The sequence below is a fragment of the Poecilia formosa genome, unplaced genomic scaffold (genome assembly GCF_000485575.1).
Source record: "Poecilia formosa unplaced genomic scaffold, Poecilia_formosa-5.1.2 Scaffold74, whole genome shotgun sequence".
Taxonomy (NCBI): Eukaryota; Metazoa; Chordata; class Actinopteri; order Cyprinodontiformes; family Poeciliidae; genus Poecilia; species Poecilia formosa.
The window spans coordinates 1,081,896-1,103,992 of NW_006800013.1; the positions used below are offsets into that span (position 1 = coordinate 1,081,896).

Consider the following 22,097-nt stretch of genomic DNA (forward strand, 5'->3'; position numbering starts at 1 on the left):
AGGTCTGAATGGCTCACTGCAATATAATAGGCTCAATAATAGTTACACAAGCATCAAATAGGACATGAACATGACTTTCACCGGCTGCAGCAAAACAGATTTTCAGAATTTGCTGCTGTTCCCCATCTGCAAAAATAACAAGAAACCAAATATTTGTTTTCTCTTTTCATCACATTGTTTGACATCTGCAACTAAGCCAGAAAGCAGAAAGGTCAATGTTAGATAATCTGTTGGTACAAGAAAGTCTTAATCAAAATAAAAAGTTGTCATGTCCAAACCAGCATTATTACAATTTTACTGAGTGCTTTGGTTTTAGCCACCATATAAGGATAACAACATGTAGTCCCTGTGGATAAGTCAAGCACCTTGAGTCAATGTTCCAACGTACAGAGAACGGAAAACTAAAGTGACATTCTCACAAAGAGCGCTGTCTGCGACCTTCATTACGTTTCTATCTATGGTTGCCATGTTAGACATAAACCTTGGAGAAGCTTGGAGAGGTCCGACTTTTCAATTTCAGGGGCCATTCGTCTTTAATTTCTTGCAAATTGAGCTGTTAACATACAGATCAATGATCAATATGTGAACTGAATTACTGGAGATCTGAATCAAGCCATTTGTTCTGAGTTTTTAACTTTTTTTGTCATTGAGAGGAAACATCAGAATCCACACATTTTCTTATGACATGATATAGTCAAGGAAACATTATGGTAAATTTGAAATAGTAAATGTAAAATTAGTAGTAACAGCAAGTTCTCACGTGTATCATTTTTCTTGCAAACTGCACTAAAGGGCATCCACAATATTTTCTTTGTCACATAAACTGGGCAAATTGGCAGTTTAAGAAAAAAAGAGAAAATGAGTTTGTTGCATATTCAACAGTAGTCAGACAGCTGTTTCATGTAATAAAGAAAGGAAACGGAGCATCAGCTTGTACATCTTTTTCCTCTGAAGCATTCTACACCAGGTCAAGATCACATTTATTTATATAACACGTTTCCAAAAACTCAAGGTGCACAAAATGCTGCACTCAGGCAGCCTTTTCTAGCAGCAAAAAACATTTGCACATGATAGCTGTCGGCTCTTACCTGATGAGTGAGTCACAGTTTGTCTTCCTGACTGGAACAAAAATTCACTTTCTTCTAGTTTGCCTGGAGGAAACCTCTGTTTGGGTTGAATGGTTTAAACATTTAAAGCCAGGAATCCTGGTTCAACCTGATTTTGTTTGTCCTTCCACCAGGTGAGCGTCTGGCACAGCTCAGAAACAGAGGAACACATCAGTCACATGGTGGCCCCACCTCAGTACATGCAGGTGGTCCACCACCCATCCATGATCAGCGACCTTTACCCCAACCATGCTTCAGGTAGGAAAACACGTTTGTAAGATTTCAGTGCCAAACAGCAAAGCAAGCGCCGGTCGCAGGATTTCAGTTTTGTTCCGATTTCCATTGTCAATGTATTTTATTGGGATTTGTGTGAGCAACACAAAGCATTGCATTGCTATGAAATGGGGGAGGGGAGGAAACCACACTTGATCTTTAGAAAATTGAAATCAAAGTAATTCTGAAAGCCTGACTATAAAGGCAAATAAATCAAAAATCATGTCAGCTATCTGTTGTGGGGTAAAACTGTAGAGATCCAAGAGAATGCTCAATTCCTTTTTCTAAGTTTGTTTATGACTCTGTTGCTCAAGGGGCTGCTTTCGAACGCCACTCTTGCTCTTCCCTCTGAGCATCCGAGTGATCCGAGGTAAAAAGAGCGCGGGTTGGCGGAGGGGAGCCGGTCTTAATCTACCACATGTGATTTAATTATTCATCAGACTCTAATGGATTCTACTTAGAGTCCTGGAGAGTTCAGTGGCTGAGGCTGTTAACGGAGCAGATAGCTGGAGTGTGTGCGTGTGTGTGTGTGTGTGTGTGTGCGTGTGTGTGTGTGTGTGTCCTTGGAAGGAGGTCAGAAGAACAAAGAGGGCGGAGAGCGGCTGAGCAATCAGCGTATAAATGCTCAACAAAGAGAGATCCCCAACTCTTTAGGCACATGTGCCTGCTGCTGTGGACTCGCCGTATGTTGAGTACTTGGAGGAGGTGGTGATGCTCTTGTGCGAATGGAGACTTTCGAGTTTCTGCATGAAGCACTACTCAGAGGATCAAAGGCCCTGAATTTGGTGTGAAAATCTACAAACTAGACTGAATCAAATGATCAGTTGAAGAGTGCTCTGTGAGCCGTAGTCTCATTAACCGCACGCTTCCACTCACCAGGAAGGACTGCTGGAGAGAGGGCCGGCACAGAGGAGTCACGCATCTTCCAGGCGGCTGGAGATCAGAGTGAACCAAATAAACAACTTCAGTACCAGAGCCATGCCTCAGCATGTGCTGCAGCATGATGATGTGCCTTTGTAGCCCTCCGTCACAGGCTTCCCATAAGTAGAGATAAGTTTAATGTAGATTAAATATGATTGTTTTTGTATGAGGCAAAAAGCAACTCTTCTAGACAATAGATCTATTTGCAGTGTTTAGATTTGGGTACAGCCTGATCTGATTTAACAAAAGTTTTTTTTTTTTTTTTTCAGGATGCAAAAATACACAGTCTGAAGAGTATCTGGTCTATTTTCAAAATAAAATATTTTGCACTCAGCTGTTTATCATGTCACCTCATTAATATCAAACATGGTGAGTTGTACTGGCATGCTCACCATGAGAACTGTACACACTGTACACACTTCATTCAGAATGTTTAATTCTAGACTTTAACCTTAAAATCTGATTCATCAAGTTTGTCTAAAAGGGCTATTAGTAGAGGTATGCGATACTGCATATTTTGGTATTGATATAATACCAATTAAATACAAGGACGGTATTGCCAATGCCAATAACAATATTTTTAGTTTAAGCTCGACATATCGTCAAACTTCTGACTTTTAGGTGCTTTTTGTTTTCTTTTGTGTTTCCTTCAGTTGTTTTGTTCAACTCTATGGCAGAATTTAGACCTTAATAAATTGCTGATATATTAAAAATTAACAGTAGAAAAAGCAAAAAATAAAATAAACAATTACAAAGTGCAAAATAATATATGAGAGCAAATTAAACCAATTTGAGTCATGAGAACTTCAGTTATACATCTTTTTACTTGCACTTCACATTTAAGTGATTTCTTTTCTTTTACATGAAATCCCAGTATAATACATTGTGTGTTTGTAGTTTGTAATGATGTGATGCAAAGGGAAAAAATGTAATGTAAGATTTTTTTTATTTTATATTTTTTTTAACCACAGTTTGCTTGGGCAACTGATATTGATAATATCAATAATGGTGAATTATAGTTCTCAAAAATAAAATTTCAAGGCAGACTTTCAAGCTGAACAATCTAAACATATCTAAAAAGTCACAATTGAAAGATATTTTCAGCTGCTATATGGATGATTTACATTATGCTTTCCATCTCTCTGAGCTTTTTCACCAGCGTTCATCTCATAATGTTTATCGTGAGAATCAACTAAAGCAGTAAAGGTCAGGATTAGGAGGCAGTTCGAGCTCTGGTAGGAAATTCGGGGCTCTATTAAGGTTTTCTTATGATTCATTTACCATCACTCTTCAGTTCAGGCATGGATTTAAAAAAAGAAGAGAGAAATACCTTCATGTGCTGCTTACAGTTTGAACGCGGATAATTAGAAGGAGAGACTACAGATTATTGAAGATTCACACACCAACCCAATTCTGACAAGAGCAATAAATGTTTTAACTCACCTGAGGGAATTTATGAAGAGTTCACAGACAAATGCAATTATAAAGCAAAAAATCAGATAAGTTTTGACATATTCTTTTCAGGAAGAGCCTAAAATTTACCGGAAAAAAAAAAAAAGTAGAGAAGAAAAATCTGAATTATTAAAGAAGCCCATTCTGACATATAACGATCTAATTTGATTTAGGGAGACGATTAACGGTCACAGAGTAATGGATGCATAACCTGAAACAAAATATCTTAAGAGAAGAGGTGTGTACTCAAGTCACAAATTTAATAACTTAAGACTTGACTAGATAAAAGAATTCAACTCTTTGGGCTTGACTTGAACTTTCACACATGTGATTTATGATTTATTTTGAGCTTGAACTGTTTCAATAGTACCACTATGCGGTTCTGACCATTTGTTAGTGTTTCCTCATCCTGCATGCTGCTGTTGTACCTGCTTTTCTTCTGCACCCTTCAATGAAACAGAGACAATTACACTGGTGGAAAGGTTCTTTAATTAATATGTCACTAATAAAGTGGAGCACATTTTTTTAGAATCCATTAAGGATAGCTTTATTAATTGCCAGGCAGTTTATGATAATTTTTCATAACCCAATATATAACACTAGACAGAAAAATATTATTCTATATGATGAATTAATGAATCTTAGTTTGCTAAACATGTAGACTGCCAACCACCATAGAGAGGCAACAACAGCTGATGTTGTCTCTCTGCAACATCAGAAGTTGTAGAGAAAGTGAAAGGTCACTTCATGAGTCAAAGGTCACAAAGTGACTAATGTATGGGTAATGCTTTCTTAACAACTTCTAATCATGGAGCCTAGAAAGGTTCAGTTTATGACTTGGAGTTGACCCAAAACATGCTTTGGACTTTGGACTGAGCTCGGAACCTTCATATGTTAACTTGGGATTTGATTTAAGACTTGGAGGGTTGGCAGGGGGAGAGAACTTGAGACTTACCTTGATTCTCTCTGTGTTTATAATTAATCATAAAAATCTCCAACTAACCTAATGTTCTTCTTAACTAACAGCAAAATAAATCCAGACTCAATGATGTCCAGCTACAACAGAGAAGCTGCTTCTGCATCCCATCAACCTCATCTGCTTCCTCTCCTCCTGTCCTCAGGTGTTCCGAGCGCTGCCACGGTGGTGATCGTCATGTGCATCGCCGCCCTGGTGGTGGTGGTGGTGCTGGGCATATACCGCATCCACGTGACCCACCAGCAGGAGGTGAAGCAGGGGGAAACGGCGAAGGAGGCAGACACAAACTGGGACGACTCGGCTCTGACGATTACAGTCAACCCCATGGAGGTAGGAGTGAAGAGCGTGTTGATGTTCAGAATGTCTGCAAGATAAATGAGGCTTCCTCCAGTGTTTTAGCTGTAAGGGAAATCTAACTTCAGCATATGTCCTTTGGTCTGTGTTGCTGAGCCAAGATGCACCAGTCAGATTCTCCAGATTTTATAACATTTTTACCTGCTGATTTAAGTTTGGACGATTTTGATTTACAGTGCGCAAAATATTTATCTGAATCCTTCCAGCAGTAAGTTGTCAATTTTCTTAATGCAGCATGTTTTCTGAGATTGCATAACAAAAACGTAAAGACTGCAGAGTTGACTTTTTAGACTGTCTATTGCACATTAGCGATATAGTAAGCACAGTAATTATTATTATTAACTATGGATGTCAGTATCAATGCACGCTTCCTAGGACATGTAGCCCCTTACCTTAACTCTTAGACTTTGAAAACTTCCAAAATGTTCAAATCCTGCATGTTCCATCATAGACTGAGGAAGAAAATTAGGATAAAACAAAGCAGCTTTTCAGCCTTCCTGGTTTCTGCTGAAGTGGGATCCAGATAAAGCCTCTCCTTCACCAATCAGACAAAACTTATACCAACTTGTATGTACTATGGCAGATGGCTCTTTTTCAACAGTGAAAGGACCAAAATGTCCAGGAGCTGCTGAAGTTCAGTCTCTGCTGTAGTAGCCTGAGCCAATACCCGACATTCATCTGGATAAAATGCTGTTGTCTATTAATTGCATCTTTCTGCATTTGTGTTTCTTAAATTTTGTCCGTATTTGGTATTTGGTAACAATCCAATAAAAAGAGAAGGAGCATCAAAGATTTCTTCAGGGTATCTGGGCTAAAAAGTACAATTCCTCTGTATGATTATGAATGCTCATACCTGAAGCTTTGCGATGTCTCTGAAAACTTGGTAAACAATTTTGGGAACAAGTCTTTTGATCAAAACCCAGCTGCCTGGCTCATCTTTGGCAAGCAGTTGTGAAGCATGCAAGCATGCCACAACAGTTTGGCAGACCTTCTTTTGGCTAACAAGAAAGCACCCCTTCTGTTTGTTTTGGGATACAAAAGAAAGTCATTACACCACAAAAATGTAAGACTCAGTCACGTTTCATGTGTCTGACAAACAGAGGACTTCAACTACTAACCCCTCACTTCAGGACTTCTTTTTAATTGCTGCCCTACCCGCTTTGATCTGTGAAGTACATCTTCCCTGAAGTGTGTGACAAATACAACCCAAACCCAGATATTTACACACACTGTATCAAGCGACACGTGAACTTTAATTTAGACTAAATTTTTAAAATTTTAGGCCAGTTAGGACTGCCAGAATTGTCTGTTTGAAAAATGCAAGAATTATAAGCACGATATTTTTCAGAAAAGTTTTCTGTTTTTAAAGTCTGAAGCTAATATTTAGATTATAAATATGTCTTCTGATTGATTTATTCAGAACAAGTACACTGCTTTGTTGAGTTAAATCTTGCAAAAATAAAATGGCATCAAAAAATATCAGGGGGGAAATTGTCAGTTAATTAGAAAGGCACTAAAGGACCAGGATGTTAATTTTGACATCCACTATGGTCCAAGGAAACTAAAATTGTGTTTTTTGACCATTTGAATAAAAACAAAAGACCAGGTGAACGCCTGAGAGCACCATTCCAATAGTGAGGTACGAAGGTGGCAGCATCATGGTGTGGGGGTGTTCACCACAATAGATGCCATCATCATGAGGGCGGAACAGTATGTGGTTAAAAACAACAAGGTCCATGTTTTCAAAGCCCTAAACAAGGAATGAGTCACAAATCTAGCAAACTATTCTGAGAAGATTGTGTAAGGAAACCCAAAACATTTGACCCAATTCTTACAATTAAAAAAGTATTTGACCAAATACTAATTTAATTTATGTAAACATATATATATTAATATTATCTCTCTCATTGTTCTGATATAATAATTTATATGACTCTCACCTAAACAAGAAAGTTTAGTCTTCTTTAATCTGGGACATTAAGAAAAAAAAAGGGTTGTATTTTTGTCACCACAGAACCACACTGCAGGGGAGGAAGAGGCCAGCGAGGAGGAGGAAGAGGACGAAGAGGAGGAGGAAGATGATGAGGATGAAGAGGACGAAGAAGTCACCAGCGATGAATCAGATGACAGCGAGGAGGAAGTGGACGTCCAGCTACCCAGGATGCAACGCTCGAGTGAGAAGCCCCAAAGATGGGACAAACCAACAATATGCTATTGAAAACACACATTCACACACTCATTTGCTAACTCCCACACACACACACACACACACACACACGCACGCACGCACGCATTCTATAACACATCCTCGCTGAAATCCCACATGAGATGGCTGTAAACAACAAAAAGGGACTTCTCGTGCTTGAAAAATAAAGTATTGTTGCCCCCTAGTGGAAGATTGTATGAAAACACAAACAAATGCAGATCAGAGAAACAATGGGGTGCTAGAACTGCTTCTCAAACAACAAAGCTCCACAAATCTGGGTCATTCTCGGAGAGATGATAGCTCTCCCTCATTTCTACTGTCTTCTGTGAGAACAAGTTGTAAGAAACCCATTTTTTGTCGACTCGGTCCCATCTATCCAGTTTGATGTGTAAAATTCCACAGTAAGATTTCTGATGTCCCCACATTAAAAATGCAAAACAGCCTTTATTTAAGAAAAAAAAAAAAAAAGAGTCGCAAAAGTAAAGAAAATGAGACTATTTTTTGTTTTGTATACTTATTATTTATCTGTCTTTATTCTAGCCAATATGGCAAAGCCAGGTGATTTTACAGAAGAAGCATATTTTCAATGGTATTTTAAAAAAACAAAGAAAAAAAAAGATCAATGTGCTGTTTCAGATGTCATGTCGAATTAGCAGCCAGCTCTACGTTCTGGGTTTTTGAGAAAAGAAAAGGAGTCTCCTTGTACATTTTTATACGCTCCCTTCTTGTAAATATCAAGTATAGTAAGTGAGCCCTCCTCATCCTCCTCCTTTATCACCGTCCCGAAATGTTCAACAACCCTCCTCTCTTCACCTGTACACAGCACACGTCACCTGTTCATATGTACGGACACACTCTGATCCCTTAGCCTGCAGGAATACAACCCCAAGTCTTTTTTTTTTTTCCCCCCACCAAACCGGTTCCAAGACTAACTGGAATCTACAGCAGAATTTCTTTGTTTGAAATGGTGAAGCATCCAGAAATCTCTTTACTGACCTAAGATGGAGAGATCTCAGAGAAACAAGTGAAATAAAGTGACCATTTTGTCTGAAACTTTTCCTCACATCTCCTTAATTCAAGACAAAAGCAGCAAAACACCAAGCTTCACCAGTATTAAGAAATCAGAATTAGCACTAGAATGACACAATATTGTTATCTATCCTCTTCATCCTGTCTTAGTATCACCAGTAAGTAATGTATGTCAAGGCTTTGCAGTTAGACTCGGTATTGCAAATTTAAATCCCATTTACACATTGATATAAATAAATTGCTACCAACTGGTCTTTACAAATCCTGCTTTGTGCAGAATGCTGAGGCATTTTATACTTTTTTATGGTTTAGCTCCAGGACAAGGCCATTGCAGCTGACATTGATGGTAATTCAAATGTATGTTCGAGTGCTTCTGTAGGTACTGCAGTTTTGTTGTACTAGTCAAGGATTTTCAAGCTGTCGTTTTGAGAAATGTTCTCTCAAAAATACAGATTATAGCCGCCATTATCAACAACTTTCAGGACAAAAAATGTAATCTTACCCCTGTGAGTTTTCTTGAATTATACTAGGTGACATCCCAAGCTAAAGGATTTGAAGTTGACGTTTTAAGCTGTCTCTAGTATATTCACCATAGAGACAGAGGTTGAAAGGTCAGAAGTTAAAGAAATTATCAACTTAAGCCTAAAGTTGGCTCTATTTGCCATTTCAAAAACGATTCCACTGAGGTACAAATGACATCCTGTGGTAGGCAGCTCCGGGTTTCGCAGCCGCAAAAAAGTTGGGTTTGATTCCTAAAACTGATTAAGTACAAAACATCAAGAGAAAGGAAACAAGCAGCAGACTAACTCTCTGTTGATGAAATTTGAAGAAAAAGCTTGGAAACATCGGCTGAACATACAGTTGCCTTTCTAATAGATTCTTATTTTGCTTCCTGTGACATTTATCTAACGCCTCACCGATACTTAAAATAGCTAACTCTGAGTCTTCTTTCCATTAACTTCTACTTGAGATTAGCATGATCAGGGAATACTGATCATGCTAAAAAATTCAACATATTGAGTAGAATTGTTTGGTGTTAAAAAAAACTTTATTTGTATGTTTTAAGCTGATGTTGACTTGGGGTCATTGCAGGGGATCTGTAAGCATAGGGTGGGGAAACACATGTTCTTTCAGAGGTTGGGAAGCTGAAACAGATTATGAGAAAGATTAAACTTGAGTCAGTCTTGTTCTGACAAAATTTTACAACCTTGAATCGTCCGGATTGTGGTGTTAGTTTTGACTCTCGTTTCTGAACCAAAGATCTGCAGCTCTAGTATGACACCTGGTGGCCATAAAAATAATTGTCCAAATGAAGAATCCTATTTCACTACACATTTCCTTACCAAATGGCAAACTTACATACAGAAATATAACACATGAAGTTAAATTATAACTGCAATAAAATGACATCAGAGAGAGAAATTTTAAACTTGTCAAGTTCTATTTCTTATACGTTTATCAAATCAACTGCATATGTTCCAAAGTCATTTAAAGTCAATTCAGTCATCTAAACGTGTTATTTGTCATAAATATTTTGCAGTATATGCTGCAGGAATATGTAATCCTAGTGCATTTGCCTACACTTAAATCTACAAAATGGAGAGATAGTCTGGTGCAGCTGTGGGAGAAGTGGAAACAAAATGAATACACATTTCATGAGTCACTTTTCACTTGCTCAAAGACCTCAGATGGGAGTTGTTTCATATCAAAGTGAAAGGGCATTACTCTCTGACTGCGGCCATCCTGATCCAGTCCAGTTGTACTGTTTGATAGCAGAGAAACCAGCCTGATGAGGACAAATCGAAGCTTCTTTTTTTTCTTTTTTTTTTGGCCTCTTCTAACCTGGTGAGTCTCAAGGTCTTCTCTTGAGGGCAAATCTACTGTATGTGTGTACCATAAGCTCTATTTGTATCTCCATGTAAAGCTCTCATATGTTGTTTAGGAATTTTCCTCATCTGCCTTGAAACCTGGTCTTGTGATATCACCTCCCCTCCCGCACCCCCAACTTAAAGCTTTGGTGGATTTTGCATCGGCCCGATCCCCAGTGTTGTCCTGACGTTTGTTTTAGAAGAGGACATTGGAATTAACATTGAAACCTTGTATAACGTGTACATTTTTTTTGCTTTTTGTTTTTGTTTTTTGGACTCTTTGTTCTGTTTTTCTTTGGATGGTCACTACAGCACTTTCTGTAAATTGGCCAATAAAAACTTGTTTTTGAATGAAGTTGTGGGAGCTTTTTCTGGTGAGTGTAGTGAGTGAGTGTTTCTGCCTTATGGATGGGAAACACCATCTATAAGGTTCACTGTGCAGTGGATTCTGGGTTATTGTAATGGGTACTATATGGAGCGTAATTAGTGCCCAATGTGTACCTTTTAAGGCCTTGCTTCTAAAGATGTAATTCTTAGATAGTTATGTTTTACCTCCCATCTTACCAGTACACCTTTACACCTAAATATAGCAATAATTTCCGTGTTCAAGCTGCTGAGAAGGAATTACAAATTATTTTTAGGCCAGTGGAATAGAAAATATATATTTCAAAATATTAGCAAATCTTTTGGATGTTTTACAAAGTGCTTTGCTTTGTTTGTTTTGAGCTACTGAAAGTGGAAAAAAAAAAATCAAATTGTAGTTCTTAAAAATGTCCATGACTTCCACTTTAAGACATGGACGTCCTTAACTTGGTGATGTTGATCTGTGTAATTAAAGCTTTAGACATTAGAACTACAGATATGAACAAAAGTTTGTAGTTGAGTTTAGACAGGGACTCCAATCTGGATTGTTTAAAAAGGTTTTAATTGGTAAATTTGTTTATGTAGGTAAATTGAAAACCTGGATCTAGCTGCAGACTGGGAGCAGCTGGGCCAACGTTCCCAGCCTATAAACCTGGCTGCTCTCCCCAAAGCAAACAGTCTGGGTATTTTTGTTGGGTGTTTGTTTTAGTTCTGGCTGACTGGCTTTGCTTTTGCTGCAGCAGGCAGTTTTGTTATTAGCTTGGGATTGCCAAACTAATCACAGTAACACCTTCTTAATGAATTCAGGAACATTAATTTTTTTTCTGCTCCCAGCACCAGTCAGAACTTTTGGCAACGTGAAATAATTAAAGCAAACACCGTTTTTATAGAACATCTTGGGACCAGCACAGTTAGGAATGGCGTATATTGAACATTGACTTTTATTTGAATGAACACTGACATGATTGTCCTCTAACAAGCAAAATGCTCTTGTTTTGTTGAAATGCCAGACCGCCTGAGAACAATAAATATGCTATTTTCTTTTGTAACCCACCAGGTGAATGATAAAGTAACAAAACAAATCTTTTTACAAAGGTAAAGAAAAACATCACTAGTTCCATGTCTAGCGGGTTGAAACGCGTTCAACTCGCTCAGCTCCTCGTGATCCGCGCGCGCTCCAGACGCACGGTGAACAACTTACCTCACCGCATAACTACGGAGATTCAACACATAATCATGTGGGTGGATGTTGCTCCCAAGCTGGTTGTGACGATCCAGAGTTTCTATCATCTGGAAAACAATAGCCTGCATCTAAACCTTGAAGTTTGATGGCAAGCAGTAAATTTAGCCTCACTTAAATTAGCCTGGAGGATTTCTATCCCAGCTTTAGCTTTGAAATGAATTTGAGTTCAGAGGTGGAATTAGTAATTCAGTTCTGAAATGATTTTGTATTTTGAAATTACCCATACAACCCAAACACAGCGATACACAGGACAAATAACCATGTGCAAACACACACACACACACCTTACGACGATGTGCAGGGAGAACATGTGAAGTCCTTGAAGAAGGATTTGAATGCAGCAACTTCTTGCTATGAGTCAACTGCATCACATGCAGTCTAAGAAGTCAATCTATTTCAGTAATTTTATTCAAAAAGCAAAACTAATATATATCTCATTTACATAACATTGACTTTTAAAGAGAAGCTGAATTTTGTTTCCTTTAGCTGTACGATTAGTCATCTTTTGCCAGAGATACAGTATATCCCTCTGTGCAGAATAAATCAATATGATTTGTTAATTTGCCTTTGCTGAATTGAATTTTTGAATCAAACAAACTTGTTAATGATATTCCAGTTTACTGTGTTTGGTCATAATGTGTAAGAAAGCTGGTATAGGAACAAGTATAATGAAAACATGAATAGAGTTGACTCACTGGCTGAACAGGAATGGAAAACAGCTTTGATATCACTTCTGTTTCCTTTGTTGTTCTCATTTTGCTTACAATCAAATGTAAATCTACAGTAAAGCCTATCATTATTCATCTCTTGAGCCTCAACGCTGGAATAACTTCCCTCAGTATCTAATGGAATGTTTCCATCTAGTGGTTAAAAAGTACAGTGCAGAGTTTCAAAACACTCTCTCAAGATCTCTCTCATATTTAAGCCAATCACAATTACAGTTACAAAAAAAAGCCGAGGAGATCCTCCAACTCACTGTTGTGAAATAATTTGTAATTCTGTAACCCAGTGGCCATTTTCCTCCTTTCAAAGCTCACATTAGATCACGTTAGAGTATTCTGCAACAAAGGCTGTGAAATCAGAGCATGACTGAGGCATCATGCCAGCGAAGGTTGACACATGAACATGAATAATGAAGCTCAGCTTGCCTCAAACAGCCTCATTTTCTATGTATTATTCATTATGTAGCTTTTCAGTCCGGCATGTAGCCTTCACTGCAACCCTGAACAGAGAGAGAGATTTTACAGCACATCTCTTTTGAACAAAGAGATGCACATGTAAGTTAACACAAGAAGCTGACTGAGAACAAAAAATTAAATCATGACCAGATCAAACATTTTGAGCCAGAGGAAAGGTCAAGCTGACAGTTTAATGTAGCAGCAGAGGGATCGCTGAGGTGTGCAGGGAATTTGAAAAACTCTGAATTCCTTCACTGTGGAAAATGTGAATTGGATGCACCTCTGTTTGGTTCCCACGGTGAGCGATGACCTTCATGCCGGCCAGACTAGTGTCCTGCAGCACAAAACTAGCAGCAAAGCAGAGAACGCTTCAAAACTGCTTGTGCTCTATTTTCTGACCCCATGCCAGCTGGGTATTCATTGAGCCAAGGTTACTATGTATCATATAAATCATTTTTAGAAGAAAATATGATTCAAATCTGGCCCACGTGATAATCAAATTATCCACCAATAAATGGCAAAAAAGTTTTACTGTTCAACTTCTTGGTTTAATTTGTCCAATTTGAAAAACGATGTGATTTACAATCATTATCACAATGTCAGAATGTGTCAAAATGACAAAGGGATACAATATTTGGAAATTCTGCTTTCCCATAATACATTTGGCCACTAAAATTTGCTTTAACTGACCTTTATTCTCATAACTAAGAAATCGTAGAGAGAATTGAGAATTGTATGTTTTGCGGAGCGTGAAGAAGAGACGTTGATGGTGGAACACAAACGGTACAGAGGGGAACATTCATTAGTTATCACAGAACTCGCTGTAAAATTAACAAATAGTGTAAAGTTATGCTTTCCTTAAATTGTGCAGCTCTATTTTGACACAGCTTTTGACGTGAGTTGAGCAATTTTTTATTTTTTTAGATATTGTGATAACAGTGGTGTTTTCATAATTCTGCTTGAAGGAATCTATTTGTAATCAATGACTGGAAAAAGGTCTAAAATGCGAGTTTCACCAGATCTCCGTATCATAACTGCTTTGATACTAATACATTTATAATACTAATTAATCTACTTGAATGAACTGATGTGGCCTAAGCTGCTTTTTATTTCATTTTATCTTATTAACTGACTGAAAATTTTAAAAATGCAACCCAATCGAAAAATATTGTTTTAAAAAAAATCCTAACTGAAGCGGGTAATGGGCCCGCTAACCCAGGAGGCTGGATAATACGCATCGCTGGACTGCTAGATTATAGTTTAAAAACAAGTTATTTTTTTAATCCTTAAGTTTTTAGCGAGATAAACTGGAGTGGATGGAAACTCACTTTGAAGAAGCAGCACAAACCAGCACTTCACACAAATCCACAGTGGAGAACAGAAAATACTGTTCTCTGCAAACAGCCAAGAGCTTAGCTTGATCCTCCAACATTATCATAATCTGTGAAAATCCTCCCAGTTCCTACTGAGGACATGTAGTTCTGTCCTGCTTGGGAATGATTAGAGCCGCTGTTCTTTTCTGGGTAGTTTTAGTGAATTATTAAAAGTGTGAATGAGATGCTCTTTGTCCACAGATCCTGTGAACAGAAGTGAAAGTATGGAAAAACACTTCCTACACAGCTGCAGATTTGGCTCCCATTATCAACTGATCTCTTTAGCTAACTGTATTACTCATCTGTTTTTTTAATTATTATTTATTTTTGGGTTCACTTTTGTTTACTAAAACTCATAAAGGAGTTAAAAGTCTTATCCAGAACAACATTGCAGTTCAAAACAAAAAAAGACCACATTTTTGCAAAAGAACCATTACTTTTCACTTGAAATGTTACACAGTTATTGATTCAACGCATTTGGGTGCCGTTTGTGTAAATTTGGAAGCAGCTTCTCTTTGTTTGTACAACCTGAAAATAATATTCACTTTGCCTTTTGCAGTTGTAGTTAGATTGATGTGAAGCTCATTGCATTTTTTCACGCTGGAACTTAAGGAAGATTCACAGATGCCAGAGGTACCCCGTAGTTTAGGGTGGAACGCTAAACTAATCAAGGTTTGACCATCCTGATTTTGAGATACAATGCCGAGCCAGAAATACTGGCTCCCAGACTCCTTGTGAGAAACCTCAAATTTAAGAAAGCAGTGACTCTATGATATCAGACACTGAGCGTTTGTCAGCTGTTCTCATTTTTTTAAAGGACTAATAAAGTGCTGTTTGAGTAGAAATCACCAACCTCTGCTTGGTAACTGAGAGTGACAGTTCATTAGGGGAAACTCTTTTTGTTCCTTTTTCTTTATTTCTTTTCCATTTCCAGTGCCCTGCAGCAGGGCGCAGACATGAAGATGTATGCTTCTTCCTCATATCTGCATGGGACACCACAGGAGAGTTAACTCCTCGGCACAAGGATTCGTTTATTCCCTGTATTTAAAATATGCAGGGAAGTAATGTGGCTTGAAAGAGGACTAGAGGAAGACGTTTGCAGTGAGTTGTCACTGGTCTGACACACCTGAATCAAATGGTTGAATTACTTTCCCAGTATGAAGTCAAGTTCTCCAGAGACCTCATTATTTGACTCGGGCACGTTGAAGCTGAAACGCATCTAAAAGTTGCAGGACACGGGCCCTCGAGGGCCGGATCTGAGGACCCCGGTTATAGATTTTTTTTTTTAGATTTGAATGATGTTTTGTCAGACCGTCAGTCTGGTTTCAGGAAGCAGCACAGTACAACTGCAGCTGCTGTCAAGGTGGAGAATGATATCATTGAGTCCCAAGGAGCACATAAAATAACCTGGTGTGTAAATAAAACCTAAACCAGGTGTCTTTTACAGAAACAAGGCCTGTTTTACTCAGCAAATCTGATCAGCATTCCTTCCTCTTTTGGGTTCTGATGAAATGTTGAGTGTGAATTCACCTGAATATTATATCTCAAGATATATCATGCATGAAGCCACCGGACGATCTTCTCTTTCTGTTCTTTTTGTGCACAAATGCATTCTGGGACTAGTTTTCTCTTACCTGACATACTTTTATGATTGGGTCCCACAACAGGTACAGACTATGTTCTCAGGCCGTTCTAACTCTCCCAGAGTTAGAGCAGATCTGGATAAGAGATCGTCAAAATTTCCCGCCCCCTCTCCTTGGAAAGACTTCCAGGAAGAGTCTAAAACTGACAAAGCGAGTGGCAAAAGGGGAGCTAACAGCGCTGCCGAAAAACCCTGACAAGAGTTTTGCTAATTGCAGTTGTATTTGACAGCGAGTCATGATCTATTAGCAGATTTTATTACTTTATGCTTTGACGCTTTTAAAACGGCACGTATGTCACGACATGAATGAATGTAAATGTTAGTACTTGCTACTGGATCCTAAAATAAGCTCAAAACGATGTCACATTCAGTTTGTCACTGGTTTCATTTGACTCGCACCGATTCTGGATAAATTTCATGTCATGTCAAAAAAATGAAAATCCTATTTGTTTAAATATCTAGTTCATTAAATCCGATCATGCTGACAGATTCAAAGTCACATTTTTTTCTATTCTATCCTAGATATATGCCAGCATAATAAATTCAGCTTTGACATAAAAGTAACACCACATTTCAGAAAAAGAACATCAGATCAGCAGTAAAATATGACTGTGGTGTTGGGATGGTAAGGGGCTGCTTTGCTGCTTCACGACCTGAAAAACTTGTTGTCTGGAACGACGAATTTGTTGTTTCTGTTTGCTGAACCAAATTAGAAACTTGGTTTCTGCAGTGATCCAAAATGCACCAGTAAATCCACCTCTGAATGGCTGAAAAATGACAAAATTAGAGTGGCCTAGTCAAACTCCTGACCTGAATTTACAACAATTCTGTAAAGATGAGTGGGCCAAACATCCTCCACAGTGTCCCACCAGTTATTAGGTTCAGGGAGGAATCACTTTTTTTTTTCTTTTTTTTTACACAGGACATGAAGGTTTGGATTTTTTTTTCTCCCTTAATAAACACCTTCATTAAAAAAAAAAAAGAAACCCACTTGCTTACTTGAATTTGAATTTAAATCAGTTTGATGTTGTGAAACACTGAACTGTGAAAATATGCATAACAAGTCAAGAAGAAAGTAAACACTTTTTATACTTTCATGGCCTCAGAGCTTCACTTAGACTGCTGAACACGGTTTGTCTCTCGTTCCCGAATAAGTTTAAATTCAGCACGTAAACTTGATTCCATAATCAGTTCTTAAACTCAACAAGGGATTCCACGCATCTGGTGCGTGCTGTCCGACAATTACAGCTCCTCACACTCCGGTGGGCAGCAGCAACACGCCATTTCACAGTCAAGTACACTTTAATCCACTTTGCTCTAATTACGGGGATAACATGGGAGTCGGGGGGCCCGAAAAACAAGCCGAGCCTCTCAGAAGAGGAAGGTCGTCACCTACAGCTTATACGGTGGCTGCTTCAACTTCAGCACACTTGTAAAAAATAAAATAAAATAAAATAAAAATGTACAAATCAGATCCAACTTTTCATTTTTAACTAATTGAAATGGGGATAAGAGAAAGATGCTGAACAGAAGAAGAGGCACCAGGCCTTTAACGCACTGAAACGTCACCGCTTTCCCAGGTGGAGACGTTTCCAAGAGTGGGAGATTTTTACACCCGTTTGCATGAGTTTTAGCACAGACGGCTGAGGCTCCTGCTGTTGTGCATGCTGCTTCACTGCCATGCCTCACTGAGAGGTTTACAGCTAACCGAGGCATTATTAATGTTACCCCAGCTGCGCTTCTCCTGCTGGAGGAAAAAGGTCTGCCGGAGCTGCGTGTCTCGCGTCCTTTATACGTCTCGGGTTTTGGCATCCATGTTAGGAACCGAGACATCCCGAAGGACTCTTACAGGGATCCATTTACATGCGTCAGGCTGCAGGACGGAAGACAGAAGAGGAGAAAAACAGAAAAGAGAGAAATGGAAGTTGGTAGATTTAGTTTGGATCGTCTATGGTTTCATTTTAAGCTTCTATGCAATAAACAGTTCAAGTGATTTACAATGCCTTTCAAAAGTTTCCACCCCTCTTGAATTGTCGCAAAGTGAATTGTAATAAAATTGTAAGGAAAATGAAATGTGGTTTTGACCTTCTTTTTTCTCTTTTTTTTTTAAAGTGTGGCATTTGTTTATATTCCAGCCCCTTTACTTTGATACCCTTAGAGTCATCGGGTTACTTTATAAGATATTCTAAATATAAATGCGGCTTTTTTTGTGTGAAAGTATAAGTATTATACTTATTGAAAGTATTAGTTCTCTTTTTTTTCCCAAGAAATTTGGAATTTCCCAAAATTAAAATAACTTTCCTGAATAATCAGTTTTAGGACTTAGAGAACTTATTCTATTACACACATGGATTTAGTGTTAAAGTGCTTCTGGATCTGCAGTATTATATTAAAACATTCACTTTTCCAGCTGTTTTGACCATCCCAAATGCTGCAATACTAACACTCAACCAGATGGTGGCAGCTGCGACACTTCAGTACAAAATCAGGAAAACACAAAACATTTTTGACATTCATTCTGTCTGCTTAACTGTGTATTTAACTACTTGCTATAGTTAATTAATAATACAAAACATGATAAAGGAACATAACTCTCTTGTTTTAATCTTGCTGCATGAACAGGATGGCAAATATTGAGGGCATTGCAGCAGTATTCATATCCCTCCTGTTTCATGTATTGTCACATCACAGCCACAAACTTCAATCCATTTTATTGGAATTTTGGGACAAACCAACCAGAAAATGTCAGATAGTTTCTTCTGTTTTATTCACAAAGGAAGCTCTAAAAGTGAAGAGCTTTCATTAAACAATGCAGTTAAAGGTGTTGATGGGGTTTTTTTTTAACTCGTTATTTTTTCCTGTAATTAATCCACCTTGAAACTCCAAGTAATATGTGTAAACAAGTGATGTGGTAACATTTTCAATGAAATAAACGGCAGTGCTGTCGTCCTCTTTCCGTTCATCTGATGATTGAACAGAGCATTGTAAGATGTTCAAAGCCTGGGACGTCGTTTTACAACCCAACCCTGCTTTTTATTTGCCAACAGTTTTCCTCCTGACCTGTCTTCTGCGTTTCTTGGCCTCCACAATGCTGTTTGTTCTCTAATGAAAACCACGCATCATTTTCCGTTCAACTTATAATCCTGCATTCATTTGTGTTGTCGTGGCTCAATAAATCTACAAAACACACACTAAAGTTTGCAGCTTAAATGTGACAAAGTGTAGTTTAATACTGCAAAAACACAAAGTAAGACGCCTACTAAACACTTGAAATAAGACAAAACTAACTTTTCAGTCAGTAGCAGCCTGATTCTTTAAATATTGATTTAAAAATATATACTATAGTACCCCTGGCGAATTGTTTCACTTAAACAATTGGCCAATGAAACTAGAACGTTTTCATCAATATAAAGGAATTGTTTATTTAAAACGAGATCCTTTGTTGCTGAAAAGTTACTTATAAGTTAGTTTTGTCTTATTTCAAGTGAACTGAAATATTTTCACGAGAAACTAGACCAAAAAAACGTTGCAAGACTTTGTGTTTTTGCAGTGAAGTCACTGTATTTTGTAAAAAAAAAAAAAAAAAAAGCATTCTTCCTTGATGCTCACCTTTTTTTGATTAATATAAAATCTAAAATAGTTTCCTGTTGAGGGAAAAGTCTTCAATTAAATTCAGTTGTGGTCTTCACAGCCACTGAATTCCGTTTAACAATGTTTTATTTATTGTGGAAAAGTTTAATATGGTCACCTAAATCAGGAGGGTGAAGCATGAAAGGCCTCAAACCTGAATCCCTGCCTTTCATTGGCTGCTTTCCCATTTACGCAACAAGCAAAGGGCACAGTGCAGGGCGGCCAGTGGGCCGGTGGACGCAGACCACTTTGTGGCTTGACGTCATGGGGGCACGCGTAGCTACCAAGGAATTAAACAGCCTTGGCGCACAGTCAGTGGCAACAATGGCTGCAGTGTTTGTTCAGATGAAACAATGAGGTCACCCTCTGGCTTTTAGCATTTTCATCATCAATCTACCACTGAACAAACACTGGATTTCTATGCACAAATATAATAGTGGCTGAAGGCCGCGGCTTCCAATTAAGTCTCTCTGTGTGTGTCTGAACCCGAGGATCGGCTTTTTTCTTTTCATCTCAGATGCAGAAAGGTGTTTTGTCTTTGCAGGCAGCAGTTAACATTTAGGAAAGGTTGAGACGGCACACGGGTGGTCCGACCGAAACATGTTAACAAGTTCAAGCCGGGGAACTCTGCAGCAGCTTGTTCTGCTTCTCATTTACTTTTTCCTCTTAAAGAGAGAGAGACACACGAAGAAGATGAAGAGAGGGAGGCGGTGATGATGGCAGAGAGCAGAGGGAGAAAAGATGAAGGGACGATAAGAAACAGTTGCTGTTTGGCTTCGCACTGACTTCTCCTGCTGGGGATGTGTGGTGCTGAGGTGAGTGTGACTCATGCATATGCTCACTTAAATATAGATGTTAAGATGCTGAAGCGGGGCTGCTGAAATTAGAATTTAACCCTCAGACTGTGTATTAGCTCATTAGGCCGCTGTTTGGAAAACAGGGGGAAAAAAAGCCCTGCTCCCCTGGTTTCTGTTCTCTGCGCCGTCATGTTGTGATGTTTTTTTTATTTTTATTTTTTTTCCTTATGTTATCTTCTCTCCCCTCAGTGGCTACCTGCCATCTCTCCTCCTTTCCCTTTCCCTATCTCTGTTCATTCTGAGCCAACTTTCGTCTGGTTATCAGCGCCGTGTTCAGACAGGAGGAACAGGCTGTTCAGGAACCACCCAAGGAATGTTGGGAGAAAGCTGGCTGCAGCTAGCGCCCTCACCGAGGCCGAGGGAGGCAACAACAATACATCATTGATCTGGAAAGTTGTCAGAGTCAGATGTTTTCTGTAGAGATTCTCTTAAATATCTCTTAAAATGTTGCTTTGAGAGGCAGTAACTTTATATTTGCATAACGGATCAACATTTTAGCTCCAGACACTTTAATATATAACCTCTGGTAAAACGCTTACAACCACAAAAATAATGTGGTTGTAAGCCACATTACATTAAAACAAGATAAAGCGACATGTCACTTTATCTTGTTTTATTTATCAGAATCATAAGCATGAAAAGTAAACAAACGTTAAATCTTTGCTTTTAGATATGGTCAAGCACATTTATTCTCTTGTTTTAATCTTGCTGCAGTCTTGTGATCCACACTTTGTTTAGGTCTAAAGCATTTGATTGCATAGATCCTCCTGTCTTAGGCTTGGACTTTGGTAGGAATTATTTAAATGATAATGTTCTCAAACAATCTAACTGGGAAATCTGATTGTGTTGCTGTAAATAACTTCAACTCTACAGCTTCGAAGGAAAAGATGAGTGTTCTAAAAGACTGGACCCAAATTCCTAAGTGTTCCCATCTGTTAATATCTCCTTAAACGTGACTGACGTGGATATTTTACTTCTAATGATGTTAGTGTGATCAATTCCAATTAAAAAAGGTCACTGAAAAAGATAGGAAATGTCTTTCACAGCAGAAGCTGTAACGACTGCTTCGTAACTGCGGCTTTTCCTGAGCTGTAAAAGAAGATTCATCACGTTTTAAGGGAAACTCTCACTTGAGCTGACGGGACGCTCTCTAAGGAATTTAGGTTAAAGTCACAGTTTGGGGGAAAATTCAAATTGCCAGGAGGCCCGCTGCTGATCCACGCACTGTTCTTGATTTAGAACATGGTTGGCTATATTTGTCTGTCAGGGCGGAGCGGCCCACGATTGTTTCAGCTGGCACACATACAGGATCCGGGCCAGCCAGGACCCCAGTTCAGCTGATGCTGAACGTTAAAGCATCCGTTTTCATTTACGAAACTTATTCTTGCGAGGCTTTGCGACATGACTTCAAAACAGCTGGCTGCACTGTCGAAATACAATAAATACATCTCCACCTTGTTTTGCCGGAAGATAAACCATTCTGTGCTAAAATAATAAAATTGCAAAACAGAGACTGGAAACAAAACCAGACAGATAAATATGACTATGAAAGGCTGATTTTCCACCTTAGTTTTATTTACCAGTTCATTCAACAAATCAACTTGCCACTTTTCTGTGCCAGTTTGA

General features: G+C 38.5%; 1 protein-coding gene across 2 annotated transcripts in view; it reads left to right on the forward strand.

Annotated features, from left to right (window-relative positions):
* The window catches only part of LOC103140714 (calsyntenin-2), a 311,418-nt gene extending 300,878 nt beyond the window's left edge, over positions 1–10,540 (forward strand). For both annotated transcript variants that reach the window (XM_007555973.2, XM_016673371.1), the window contains 3 exons: positions 1,241–1,364; positions 4,874–5,058; positions 7,097–10,540. In XM_007555973.2, coding sequence (XP_007556035.1) covers positions 1,241–1,364; positions 4,874–5,058; positions 7,097–7,300 — 513 coding nt within the window. In that variant the 3' untranslated portion in view covers positions 7,301–10,540. The remainder of the gene's footprint in view (positions 1–1,240; positions 1,365–4,873; positions 5,059–7,096) is intronic.
* Positions 10,541–22,097: the final 11,557 nt, after the last annotated feature.